This window comes from Benincasa hispida, chromosome 7 (genome assembly GCF_009727055.1).
Source record: "Benincasa hispida cultivar B227 chromosome 7, ASM972705v1, whole genome shotgun sequence".
NCBI classification, from domain to species: Eukaryota; Viridiplantae; Streptophyta; class Magnoliopsida; order Cucurbitales; family Cucurbitaceae; genus Benincasa; species Benincasa hispida.
The window spans coordinates 33,196,405-33,210,121 of record NC_052355.1 but is presented as its reverse complement, the minus strand read 5'-3'; the positions used below and the strand labels follow the sequence as shown (position 1 = coordinate 33,210,121).

Here is a 13,717-nt window from a genome sequence, read left to right as displayed (position 1 = left end):
CATGATCCTTTTTTGTTGACTCTTAACTAATTTCAGCAAGAATCAGAGTTCCACAACAAAATAAACAGTATTCAGTTCGAGTAACTACCGTGATTTTATCAGATTTCAACTGATTAGTAGAAAAAAAATCCCATCGAACTTAGCTATATAAATATTGGCAGGACGCATGCTCTTCTTCATCTTGTATTGTGATCTCTTTCGTTCTTACGTCCTTTCCATCCTTTGTCAATCAGACTTGGATTGCAATAGGAAGCTGTAAGTGAGGAGAAGGGATAAAGAAGGAAGGATGGGGAATTAGGGCTCCTCTTTTTTTTTTTTCTATCTTTTATTATTATTATTATTATTTTTTACTAACTTGTCCCCTACTTTTTTTTTGTAGGAGTTACGGTGCAACCATTCGTACATCCTGGTCGTCATGGGAGAGGCTCCGCAAAGGCTTACAACTCTCCCATTCGATCACCCTAGGGAGGATCTCGGAAAGGTCTACCTTATAGCATCGCTCGTGTATCCTAATCGTCATGAGAGGGACCCCACAAAGGCTTACAACTCTCCCATTCGATCACCCTAGGGAGGATCTCGGAAAGGTCTACCTTGTAATGCCGCTCGTGTATTCTGATCGTCATGGGAAGGGGCCCCACAAAGGCATACAACTCTCCCATTCGATCACCTTAGGGAGGATCCTCGAAAGATTTGCCTTGTTATGTTACTCCTTGATCAAAATTTAAAGATAAAGGAAATATGCCATTGAATATTCGAAGATGAGGCGGATATGCCATCAAACCTTGAAGATGAGAAGAATGTGCCATCAAGATTTTAAACGGAGTCAGGTTGGCTAGAGTCGATCTCGCGTACAAGGCGGAGCCAGACAGACCAGAGTTGTCCTCACATATGAGGTGGAGCCGGATGGACTAGAGTCGTCCTCGCATATGAGGTAGAGCTAGACAAACCAAACTTGATCTCGCATATGAGGTAGAACCACACCCACATTTTTTTAGAGGAAGCGAAGCTACATAAATTTTGGAGAAGAGGTGAAGTTGTACCAATATTTTAAAGAGGAAACGAAACCGCACCACTACTTTGAAGATGGAGCGAAGTCGTGTCATCAGTTTGGAGATGAAACGAAGCCAAGCCACGACTTGGAGATGAAGCTAAACCGCGTCATTAATTTGGAGATGAAACGAAGCCACGTCACGACTTTGAAGATGAAGTGAAGNCGCGTCATTAGTTTGAAGATGAAACGAAGCCACGCCACGACTTGGAGATGAAGCGAAGCCGCGTCATTAGTTTGGAGATGAAACGAAGTCACGCCACTACTTTGAAGATGAAATGAAGTCACGTCATTAGTTTGAAGATGAAGCGAAGCTGCGTCATGATTTTGTAGACCGAGTCATTGAAGATGGAGCCGAGCCATGCACACCGATCTTGAACTTGAAGATGGAGCGGAGTCATGCACACCGACCTTTAACTTAAAGATGGAAGTGGGACCATGCATGCTAATCTTGAACTTAAAGATGGAAAGGCATCAACGAAGCCTTTTAACTTAAAGATGGAGAAGCATCGATGAAGCCTTTGAACTTAAATATGGAGAAGCATCGATGAGACCTTCGCACTTGAGTTTGACAAAGCATCGACAAATTCTTTGCATTTGAGTTTGATGAAGCATGAAGCTTTGGCAGTAGGCTTGACTTTGTGACTTTGAGCATGAAGATGAAGCATCAATAAAGCCTCTAAACTTGAAGATGGAGGAGCATATAAGTTTACTTTTAAAGAGGAAGTGAAGTGCATTCCACGTGTGTGCCTTTTATCTATTGTGTTGGCTCCTTACGAGGGATGAACATCTTCAACCCATTGTGTTGCCCCCAATAGGGATGAACATCTTCAATCTGAAGTGTCATTCTTTAACAGGGATGATCAACATCAATCTTGTAGTATTATACTTAGGTGGTTGTGTACCTCTTCTGATGAACTAAAGAGTCTTGGAAGTTTGAAATAGAAGTTTTGGAAGAGTATTTGTGTCTTTAAAGGTCTTATGCCTTATAGGAGTGTAGCTTCAGGAGTCTTGGAAGCTTGAAGTAGAAGTCTTGGAAGAGTATTTGTATCTTCAAAGGTCTTCTACCTTATAGGAGTGCAACTTCAGGAGTCTTGGAAGCTTGAAGTAGAAATCTTGGAAGAGTATTTGTATCTTCAAAGGTCTTCTGCCTTATAGGAGTGCAGTTTCAGGAATCTTGGGAGTCCTCTGCTTGTTAGTAAATTCTCTTTGGGTCTTCTGAGTGTAGAAAATGTTGTCCTTACAAATGAAGAGAACTTCTCTATTTATAGAGTTTTCAGGTGGGCTTCGTGGGCTTGGTTGGTCCATGGGCCTGACCCTTTGGCCCAATTAGTTGGTTTTGGGCCAGATCTGGAATTTGGGTCCAACTCAATTTTTTTTTTTTTTTTTTTTTTTTTTTTTGTGTTTGGACTTTAAGCCCAAATAGTAATATCAAATTGAACCAATTTAATCTTCATCTGGTTCATCCGCGTGACGTCACTAAAACTTGTCTTCAATTCAATTCGGGACATGTGACAACTTCTAATTGGACCCAAAGTCAATGATTTTAGAAATTCGTCATTAATTTAGCAAACGACGTGGTGACTTGTGATTGCGTCCAAAATTTTCATTCAATAGAAAAAATTAAGTTTTAAACAATTAACTTTTTTTAAAAAAAAATTATAAGCAACTCATGTACTGGGTATACGAGTTCGCTTGACCGGTCAACCAGCAAGCTCTGACTAGATTAAATGGTACTCGTGTACCAGGTACACGATATGCCACATGGAAATCGTGTACCGGGTACACGATTTCACTACCCTAAATTTGTCAATACTTTCCCAAAACACCTATTTTTTAAATTACTTCCCCCAACCCTATTTTTTTCATTATTTATTAAAAAAATCTTTATTTAATGTGAAGTACAGAATATTAGAGATACAATATTTTTTTTTAAAAAAAAATCGTGAATAAGAGATTAGATGGTTATAGGGTAAAAAGTGATTTGTTTTTCTTTTTTATTTTATCTTTATTTAACTTGAAATAGATATTAGGGGATTTTTAAATAAAAAAAATATTTAAGCAAAAAATTTTAAAAGTACAAGCACTTTTGAAACTTTTTAATATAAACTGTAAATATTTATGGGACTTTTCTATTTATAAGAATTTCTCGAGACATTAAAGATAAAATGTGATTTTTTTAATGATTTAAATGTCAAATTACGTAAAACATCCTTATAATCATCAACTAAAAGAGATAAAAGGAGCAATTAAATGCTTCTACCCCATAGGTTATAGGTTTGTTTTTAATTTTTATTTTACCTTTAAAAGGCCAAAAAGGAAAATCAAATATTTCTCCCATAATCCTTTTAAATAGTATAGATTTTTTTTAAAAAAAAACGAAGCTAAGTTAGTTATAAAAAGAAAAAAAAATCACCTTTAAAAAAACGAAGCTAAGTTAGTTATAAAAAATCAAGTTATTTTTTTTCTTCATTATTTTAGGGGCCCCGAATAAAGGTTTTACTTATTTGTTATTTATTTTGGAAAACTGTTTTTATTATTTTAATGAAATTTATTTTTCTCAATGGTCGAAATGTTTTGAATGTAAATGTGTAGTTATGAGTAACGACCCTTATCAGAGTACTCAAAAAGGTCGGGTCGTTACAGCCACATAATACCAATGCATAGCATCGTTGCATGCCCCCATCGCGTAGTATTGTCGCATGCCATCGCGCAGTATCGCCACATGCCCTCGCGTAGTATCGCCACATGCCCTTACGCAGTATCGTCGCATGCCCTCGCGCCGTGTCACGGTCATGCTTGTCCAGGGCCTGTTGCCCATGGCCGCATGCCCAATCCAACCCCCTTCTAGCATACTTTCATATCTTGTATTGTATTAGCTTAGTTAGCTTGCTTTCTTTACATTTTCATTGTAAGTGACCACTCGCCCTTTTGCATATGCAAGGGGCGCCAGTTGGCTTTTGTTCAGAATGCACTATATGGGGATAGACTAACCATCACTTCCTCATACCCGGAGTAGTACTCTATAAAGCTGTTTTGTTGCTTATTGCTTTCTAGTCTACTACAATCCTTCTTTCTTTATTCACACTAACAAAAACTTCTTACGAAAACCTTTTCTCCAAACCGTTTTCTAAAACCGTTTTCCTAAAAGGGGGTGAAGGTTACGAGAGGCACTCGCGTGTGTGGCCACCAGCAGTCCGTATTCGAGTTGGCTGACTTGTTCGTGAGCAGGAACAAGTGCCGCACAATCGCTAAGAGAAGCTTCCGAAAGAGCGATTGTGACACGCCGCATGCCCTCACATTGCATGCCCTTGCGCATACCATCGCCGCATACACGATCATTGCGTGCACATCCATCCCGTAGCATCGCCCTTGTCTGCACAACTTGAGGCTGTCGCATGCGTTTTTCTAACCTCTCAAAACATTGGCTGCCGCATGCATTTCTCTTGGCCACACTTTGGCTTCCTTCAACGCCCCAAATAATCTCTAATTGAGCAAGGCCAATGCATGGACAACACTTAGTCAATGTTCCAGCTTCCAACGCATGGGTTATACTTAGCCAATTCTCTACTAGTTAAGGCTTATCTCAAAGCTACTCAACAATCTATTTAAACACTTAGAAATTTCCTTCACTTCAACATAGAATTTAACTTTCACTTAGTTAATTCCTTTTAACACCTACTTAAGTAGGAAAAATGAAAATCCGGGTTTCACACAATGTATTTGTAAATGTATATTAGTTAATTTTTAGAGCCCATCGAAGGCAAACTGAAAATACGTTTAACTTTATATTACATTTTGAAGCTAATAACATGTTTAAACTAATGAAAAAATATTTAGATAAAATTAAATCCGGTAACAAAAGTTAAACCAATTAAAAAAGAGTTAGATAAACCAAAATTGATAATAATGTGCTCTTATTCAAGTGTATAGTGTATTCGCAAGATTCACATGTATATTAGAAAATAGTCAACCACCATACAAAATCATAACTCCAATTCTCTGGTATTCCCCGCATCCGTGAAAGTTCCGATTTATTGTAGTGTTTAACTCCGATTCTCTCTGATGAACAAGATTTCAACTTTTTTGGCCAAAAAACAAATAAAGTTTATTATAATAATGAAACAAAAGAATATTGAATCGTCATACAAGAACAAATGAACAGGAAAAGAGGAAAAGAGAAGTCTAATAAGTTGCAAAGTCATAGCAAAAACAATAGCTTGTGAAAAAAATATAAGAAAACCTAAATAGATAAATACTTTGTATGAATAACAAAAGTGATGTGTATTTTTCTACAATAGTGATGGATATTTTTTTCCAAATTGTTAAAATAATAATTTAAACCTTCAAGGATATGAGAAATATCCAGCGAATTTATTAAGAATATGTATAAAATTATGAAAAACAATTCAAAGATTAGAATAAATTTGAAATTTGATAATTTATGAAAATTTAAAATATAAAATTTGGTAGAAAAATCTGGATATTTAATTAAAGTGAGATTAATTCGAAAATTGGTTAAAAAAACTAAATTAATAATAAAAATAGGTAGATTATGTTAACTATATGAGAAAAATCAAGAGGACAGTTAAGATTAGCAATCATCCGGACTCGACCTTATTTATGATTCTACATTTATCTTTATCATGTATTTGTAGTTTCATCAACAACAACAACTACGAACTAGACAAGGACTGATCAGGTATATTTAGAATTTTGTGGTCATGTGCATGTCACATAAGTTGTCATAAATCTTATTATTGGCTAATTTTCCCATTTTTCATAACGAAACCCTAAATTGTGTCATACGCTCCAATTCTCCAATTAAATGTGTCTCGAGTTGAAATTGAAGACAAGAGCTGGCCCCAAATGTGACACATGTTTTCACTATGATCATTGAATTGAATAAACCAATTTTGTCCAATTTGGGTCCATATTCAATTAAGTCTAAAAATAAACTTAACGTGACTCAAATGCCAAGCAAGCTCAAAATCCAATTATGGACAAACCAAGGCCACAGAACTCACATGAAAACTCTATAAATGGAAGAGTTAAACTACATTTGCATAAATCAACATAAAAATAAGTTCAATTCCATGAAACAAAATCCTTTAGAGACCCAAACATTAGACTTTCTACCTTTTTTTTTTTTCAAAAATCAAACCAAGTTGTAAAAACTAAAAAAGAGAGAGAGTTTTGAAAACCTACTTTTGTCTTTTTTAAAAAAAAAAATTGACCAAAAATTCGACTATTTTACTCAAGAAAAATGGAAAGTATTATAAGAATTTGAGAAAAATATACTTAATTCTCAAAAGTCAAAAACCAAATAGTTTCCAAAATGGGAACTAAGAAAGGTATATTTGAAATTCATATTTTTGTTTTAGAACTTGATTAGGAGTTAGAAGTGCTTCTTTAAGAAATATAAAAAACATAATTGAAAATTTGAAATGAAACAGGCATGAATTTCAAAAATAGAAAATTAAAAACGAAATTGTCACCAAGACTTGATTTTTGGTTTTTTATTTTTGAAATTGAAGCTAAACAATACATTCACCAATTGATTTCTTTGTTATTTTATCTACATTTCAGAAAACAAATGATAATCCCTTACTTAAACCCTCTCAATATATTACTTTGATGAAAATGTATTTTCCAAAAAGAGTGATAAATTATTGGGAATAAATGTATGCTTGATACTTTATTTTCTATTGCTCCTGTAATGAAATAAAAAGGGAAAAGCAAAAGTAAAAAGAGGTCCATTTGTTCAGTTTCTTTCACTTGCAATGTGGCTCTGGTGATCCTGGGAAGTCAAAAGCAGAAAGGCAACAAACTATAAGTATTAGTAGTTTTTTTTTTACTTTTTTTTCTTTTTTTTTTGTACAAGTAGTGATTCATTTCATCTTGCCTTTATGGTTTTAACTCATAATACCTTAAAAGACACTCTATTAGAGCCAATTCAAGCATTATTAATGACTAATTAGATAAGATACTTGTTACCCTCCAAAATTCAAATTTCAATTATCGTTCCTACAATTGTTGAACTAAAAAAAGAACACTTCAACGGCAAACACTATCACAGCGAGAAGTATCAAAGTTCATATATACATTTTAAAGATAAAGACAAATCAAGGTATCAATTGTCTCTCATATATTGTTATTGGCTCTACCCCTGCCGTATCAGAATCGGTTTTACATTCCAAGTATGCATATTTGTAGAGTAATTGTTGCCCAAATTCGTTGCTGAGAACTAAAAAGGATCAAAATGCCTCAGCATTCATGATGATATAAGAATGGTGCCAAGCTTTTGCAAATCGAAGTGTATACAAATCCAGAGCAATTGGGGGACAGTTCGCTTTGAAACGTCGGTAAACCGTTGACTAAGATTGTAACATTTCAGGTAAGGTGGGATAATCCTTTAAACAAAAACCTATTTCTATATAGATACAAAAATACCAAGCTCAATTGTACATAAAGAATCTTGTGCAAGAAGGAACAGGTGGGGAAGAATAGATGTAACAAAAGAATTAAAAGTTTTCTACGTAGATCAAAACCTGGGAGTAGAGGAGCTATCTGGTATGCAACTGCAGCTAGGAAGAGGCCAATAAACAGACACCAGTAGACATGCCTGGCTTGGCTACTTGTTTGATAAGCTCGGAATGACATTGTAAATCAAGTCTACGGCATGTCAACGTAGAGAAAGCTGACGAGGAGTTACAAAGGATGCAAGAATCCGATGATTAGAATTTGGTTTCATGTTAGCTTCTGTTTGAACAACTTCACAGTTCTCTTCTAGAAGATCTAGGTGTGGACAAGCTACTGCGAGCGCTTTGAACTGGCTGGGTTTCAGGGTCGTATTTTTGGGAGGCAAGATATGTAAGAGCTGTGACAACATCAGCAATAAGTGGTCGCATATGAGGTTGTTCCTGAACACACATTGCAGCTACTGCAAGAGCTTGATATAAGCCTCTGACCGGGTATTGTCCTTGGAGCAATGGATCAGCCATCTGCGAAAATTTCCGTCTGTCTTTAAATAAGGGTTGTGCCTGAGATGAAGAAAAGTAAGACTTTTCAGACTACAAATATATGATTCTTCCCATTTTTACTACAGGACATATAAACAACTATAAAGTCACAAATCATATCATTTGGCATAAATTGTATTTGAAGATGCGGCACATTATATATTTACTTGATTCGGCTTATGAACTGTAATATTTCAAGGAATATATAACAAAATCAGTCTTATAATGGAATTGATCTAACAAAAGGTAATTCCAGATCCACAAAGTTCAAAATCTCTATAATAGTTAATTAGGAAGGTAACAGCAATAAACACTCAAGCAAATGACAACAAACACAATCATGGTTCAGCTTCTTACAAGTTATGACCATCCAGAGTGTAGAGGGTATAAAATAAAAGTAGTTGCTACCTCATATCCATGGATCTAAACATATATACATATATATTTTCCTTTGTGATTGAAGGGGATGCATGGAGATGGTTGTACCTAATTATTACTTTATAAAATATTTGGCAATAAAATGACCACTCTATCATGAATGAACATGCAAATCAACAAAGTAGTTTTCTAAACTGCAAAAGTACAAAACATATTTTCCTAATCCATGCCCGGTAGCACAACTCAGTCTATGTTTCACCTCTGCTTTATCTCAATGAGAGTCACGTTGTGGTGTGTGTATGCATGAGTTGTAATTGATCGTGGGTAAAACATTCAATCTGCTTGGTACAAGGATGATCTTTAGAACAGCATATTAATGTAAAACAGTAAAATTGGAAGGCATGAACTGGATGCTTAAAAATGAAAAGGAAGAGATGATTTCTACCCATGCCACCAAATTATGTTCCCCTGCGGCTCTTGAATTGTCAATGGCTTTTCTCCCAGTAATAATTTCAAGTAGAACAACTCCAAAGCTATAGACATCTGATTTTAAAGTGAGCTGGCCTGTCATTGCATACTCAGGCGCACAGTATCCATATGTTCCCATCACTCTTGTGGATACGTGAGTGTTATCCCCCACGGGGCCCAATTTTGCCAAGCCAAAATCGGAAAGCTTAGGATGGTAATCTTCACCAAGCAGGATGTTAGAGCATTTCAGATCACGATATATAACTGGGGGGTTAGCTTTGTCATGCAAATACTCTAATCCCTTTGCAGCACCAGCAGCTATTTTCATTCTCGTATTCCAGTCAAGTCGTCTTTTATCGGGTGGGAGATCTGGCACAAGCATGTTATGATGATGTCATTACCTCAAAAGAAACAGGATCAAAGAAGTACGCAGAAGGGAAAGTTTACTGAAGAATGAAGACAATGAACAATGTAGATGCAAACCATGTAAATGGTCTTCCAACGATCCCAATGGCATATATTCATAAACCAATAGTCTCTGATCACCATCAGCACAATAGCCAATTAAATTAACAAGATTTGGGTGATGGAGTAGGCTTAACATTAGTACTTCAACGAGGAATTCCCTGTTTCCTTGTAGCCCATTTCGATCAAGTTGCTTGATGGCGACTGCCTGCATTCAACAGAATTACAAATATCAGAACCTTCCTGCACCACCTACCAAGCTTAAAACTCAATTTGAAGACTACGCCCAGTATAGGGAGTGTGGAAATTAAAAATCGTCCAGCATTTCAAATAAAGGCTTTCAAACAAATGCAGTAAATTGGACATTTAGTTCATTTCATCTATTCTTTAGATTTTTTGTCTGTGCATTACGTGCATGTGTGAGAGAGAGTACTCAATTTTACATCTTCATTTTCCTTCCAGTATAATCAAGCTGCTATAGACAATACCAAAATTTTGTAAATAACTTGATAGTTACAGTCCAATATACATATATATTACAAAAAAAATTCAGGTCGAATGATGATTTTAGCAACTAAGCAATCACAATATCAATTCTTTTTGCTAATGACTTTTAGATTTCTGCGGAAGGTTTCATCAAAGTAAGTATACTCAAGCTACAAATTTTAATTATTTCTCACTTAAGAATGGTTGAATGGTTTTAGTACAAATGTGCCACCCCAATAAAGCATTTTTCTAGAATCATTTTATATTCAATATGAGCTGTATGTATTATGTAATAAGATCAACAGAATGGGCAAGGTGTGCAAAGTTAGTGACTAGTGTTAATGCCAACTTAGCTATCATCATTAGGAGTTATGCAGAGTACAGACCAATGCTAGAATTTTATCTTTTGTTAAAGAGAATGACACCGCTGACAGGAGTGAGGTCAACTAAACTGGTAAAAAGCTTTCCACCAAAACTCATCCAATAGAATAAGATAGGTATGTAAAAAATTTTAGGATTGCTCAATCTTGCAGCACAGATAGCAGAAATATCCAATGTTACAAGACTTCATGGATGAAGAAATAAAGCAATAGAAAGTTAACCTTACAAAAACAAACTTGACTTGAGAATATGTGTGCTATGTGAATGTGTCTAGTAATAAGAGTTTAAGGCCGCAATGAACCGATTGTCATGTTTACTCCAATGAAGGGAAAAAAATACCCAAAATCTACCTGATTTATGCTCTCCAATCGTCCTTTATAAACTTGACCAAAACCTCCTTCACCTAAAAGACAGTCGGCTCTAAAATACTTTGTTGCAGCTGCCAACTCTCGGAATGAGAATGTAATTGTTTGTCCTGCAATTTGATCAGAACCTCCATCTTTCAGGGCCTCGTTCTTCCCACTAAATGTCGGCTTTACCATCAATTTTTCTGCATATGAAACAATGGGTTTACGAAACAATATTCAATAAACAAATTTTGCAAAGGAGTGAAAGGAAATTTTGATAATTCAAATATATAGGCATAATTGAAAAATAAACTATAGATAAACGTAGAATGATTTGGTCACATTTAATAAGAAATAGTAGGAAACAACATCCATCAACAGCAGCAACTGCAATACATGGCAGACCAGAAATGCATCAGACAACACAAATTTTTCCCCCAAAAGAAAAAGAGGTCATCTAACAGTCCAACAACACAAAATGAAAAAATTGATGCAATAACACAAAGAAAGAGTAGATGCCACCAAGGAAAAGAGAAAGAGCCGTCAGAAAAATGGAGTTGAATTAAGTTTATAACAGAGGACATAATCCAGGCACCATCATATACAGTAAAACAAAACAACTCAAAATGGGAATTCTTAATAATGCGTTTTATAAAGCAACTAACAGAGATGTCTCATAATTCTCTGACGAAAAAAAAAAAATCATCAACCATTCGCTATAAGATGCTAAAATCTCAAACCATTGCAAAAAAACCATCAACAATCCTCAAAAGAAAAAAAGGAAAAGGAAAGAAGAAAGAAAAAGACTCCAAGAACAAATCTAAACACCACATAAAATTCCTTGAAGCTGCTTTCTAGAACTCAATTCAGGCTGAAAACAAAACCCAATAGCACATAAACAAAAACAAATCCAAAAACACAAAAGGGACAATTAAAACACCCCCCCATTAAAATCCTTGCTAATCCCCATCAATGGCAGAACCATTGCTATTGCCGATGGATTTCCTGTCCAAAGTCAAGGAAACTAAACTCCCCAGTGTACATTTGCATAAAAACTTCAGTAAAATCTCGAATTGAAGGGAAATAGAAGCGATAAATTGTTGAACATTGTCCATAACTTTACCTGAAGTTGATGGGATCGGATCATCGTCCTTCTTGTGAACCTGCTGCTGCTGATATTTTCCCTTCTTATTTGAACTTCCAGAACAGAGAAACCATCCCATGGCGTAATCTCTGTCTGTCTCTCTCTCTCTCTCTGAGAGTATCACCGAAGCCTACAGAGAGAACTGAGAGAGAAGGTTAAAATTTCACACACTCTTCCCAGCATATATCCTTCTTTTCTTACCAATCTCTTTTTTGCAGATACATCCTTGCACTTTACTCAATTCATGAAACGCCGCCCGGATTTCGTTCTTTTTTCCATTGACTGCCCCAAAAGTGCTCGAAAATAGTAGAACGGAGGGGATAAGTCTAAAAAGATTCTTTGAAAAAAAAAAAAAAGAAAAAAAAATTGTATGCTTTGAAACATTTTAAATAAAATAAAATAAAACTATATATTATGTTGGTGTACCTGAGTTGAGTTGTATTGTATTGAGGGTATTTTAAAGACTAACTTAAAATTCGAGTTGGTTGGATTGACCATCTAAATAATCCAAATAAAGTCTTCAACTCAATTTTTAAAATTCGGATTAGATTGAGTTGGGTGGTTAAATTATAACTTATTGTTTCTTTTTAATTAAAAATGTAAATTTATATAAAACACAAGACTAACAACTAAATTCTCATAAAATTCAAATGCAAGATATCAAATATCAATTATATTTATTGCACATTTTAAACCAAAACAAATATCATAACAATTTTTTAAAAAAATTATTAAAAACTTCATAAATTAATCAATATAAAGTAATCATATTCAAATTACATATATACATACATATATATATATATATATATATATATATATAATTCGGGTTGACTATATATTATTAATATATATAAAATTCTATATAATTCGGATTGACTATATATTATTAATATATATAAAATTCTGGTTGGATTGAGTTAACCCAAATTTTTTTAGCCAATTCACGACTCAACACAACTTAACAAAAATATAAAAAGTTTAACTTAATCCAACCCAAAAATAAAATTAATCCAACCTAACCCTTATATTTTGGGTTGGGTAGTCCAGATTGTTCAAGTCGTCGGATTATTTGAATACCTCTAATTATGACTTTATTTATTTATTAGAATGACTTACAATCATAATATTAAATTTACATCTCGATGTTTTCATATATATATAGGTTTATTGTCGATACAAAAGGTGAATCGATTTTTTTACTTTGTTGTAAAAAAAAACATTAAAATGTAATATAATATGAAAAAAATAATTTATTTGAAAAGCATAAAATATTTATTTATTGATTTAATAATCTATTTCAATTTTTATTTTTATAACTTTTTGAGAAATTTCTACTAATATCGACACGTCTATCAACATTTTCGTAAAATAGATTCGATATTTTCGTCGGCAGATCAATGTTTTAAACCTTATTGATAATATACTATTTTTATTCTCACATACCTCTTTTTTTAAAAGAAAATTCTCATATATACTTTTGTACCTTCGTGTTTATAAATCTGTTATTTATAAGATACTATTTATGATTATGACCGCTAACATATAAACTTGTATTACCATCCTAAAAGTTAAACCTTAAAAAATAATAATAATAAAGTGGTTTAATTAAAAGTAAGATGGCATAGGATTGGGAATAGTGATTTAATAATTATAAAAATAAAAAATAAAAAATAATTGACATATTGGGTAATTTTAGCTTATTTTATTTTTTTAAAAAAATAATTTAAGACCTTTTTTGCAAATATTTTCTGTGTTAGAATCTCAACAAAGCCTAACTTGAATTTCTTTTCTTTTTTGACAATAGTTTATCTTTCCAGCCACTAATTATTCATTGACTCACATGACTTCATAATTAACCTACCAAATCCATAATAATTAGGGAATAATTAGCCCCATATTAACTGAGATAAACTTGTATTTTACTTTTAAATTACATTAAAATGGTTAAATATCACCTTTACAATATTTTATCTTT

The 13,717-nt window shown here is 33.9% G+C and overlaps 1 protein-coding gene across 1 annotated transcript; it reads right to left on the bottom strand.

Annotated features, from left to right (window-relative positions):
- Positions 1-7,416: 7,416 nt before the first annotated feature.
- Positions 7,417-11,984, bottom strand: LOC120082202 (probable serine/threonine-protein kinase PBL7). The gene is made up of 5 exons (XM_039037474.1): positions 11,719-11,984; positions 10,599-10,798; positions 9,400-9,589; positions 8,894-9,285; positions 7,417-8,091 (listed from the first exon to the last, which is right to left on the bottom strand). Exons 1-5 carry the CDS (start codon positions 11,816-11,818, stop codon positions 7,825-7,827), a joined length of 1,149 nt encoding a protein of 382 aa, XP_038893402.1. The 5' UTR covers positions 11,819-11,984; the 3' UTR covers positions 7,417-7,824.
- Positions 11,985-13,717: the final 1,733 nt, after the last annotated feature.

Coding starts and splice junctions, on each gene's coding strand:
- LOC120082202 (XM_039037474.1), bottom strand. CDS start 11,818: ATGGGATGGTTTCTCTGTTCTGGAAGTTCAAATAAGAAGGGAAAATAT. Junction 9,590..10,598: donor GATTGGAGAGCATAAATCAG/GTAGATTTTGGG, acceptor TGTTGAATGCAG/GCAGTCGCCATCAAGCAACT. Junction 9,286..9,399: donor GTTGGAAGACCATTTACATG/GTTTGCATCTAC, acceptor TGCTTGTGCCAG/ATCTCCCACCCGATAAAAGA.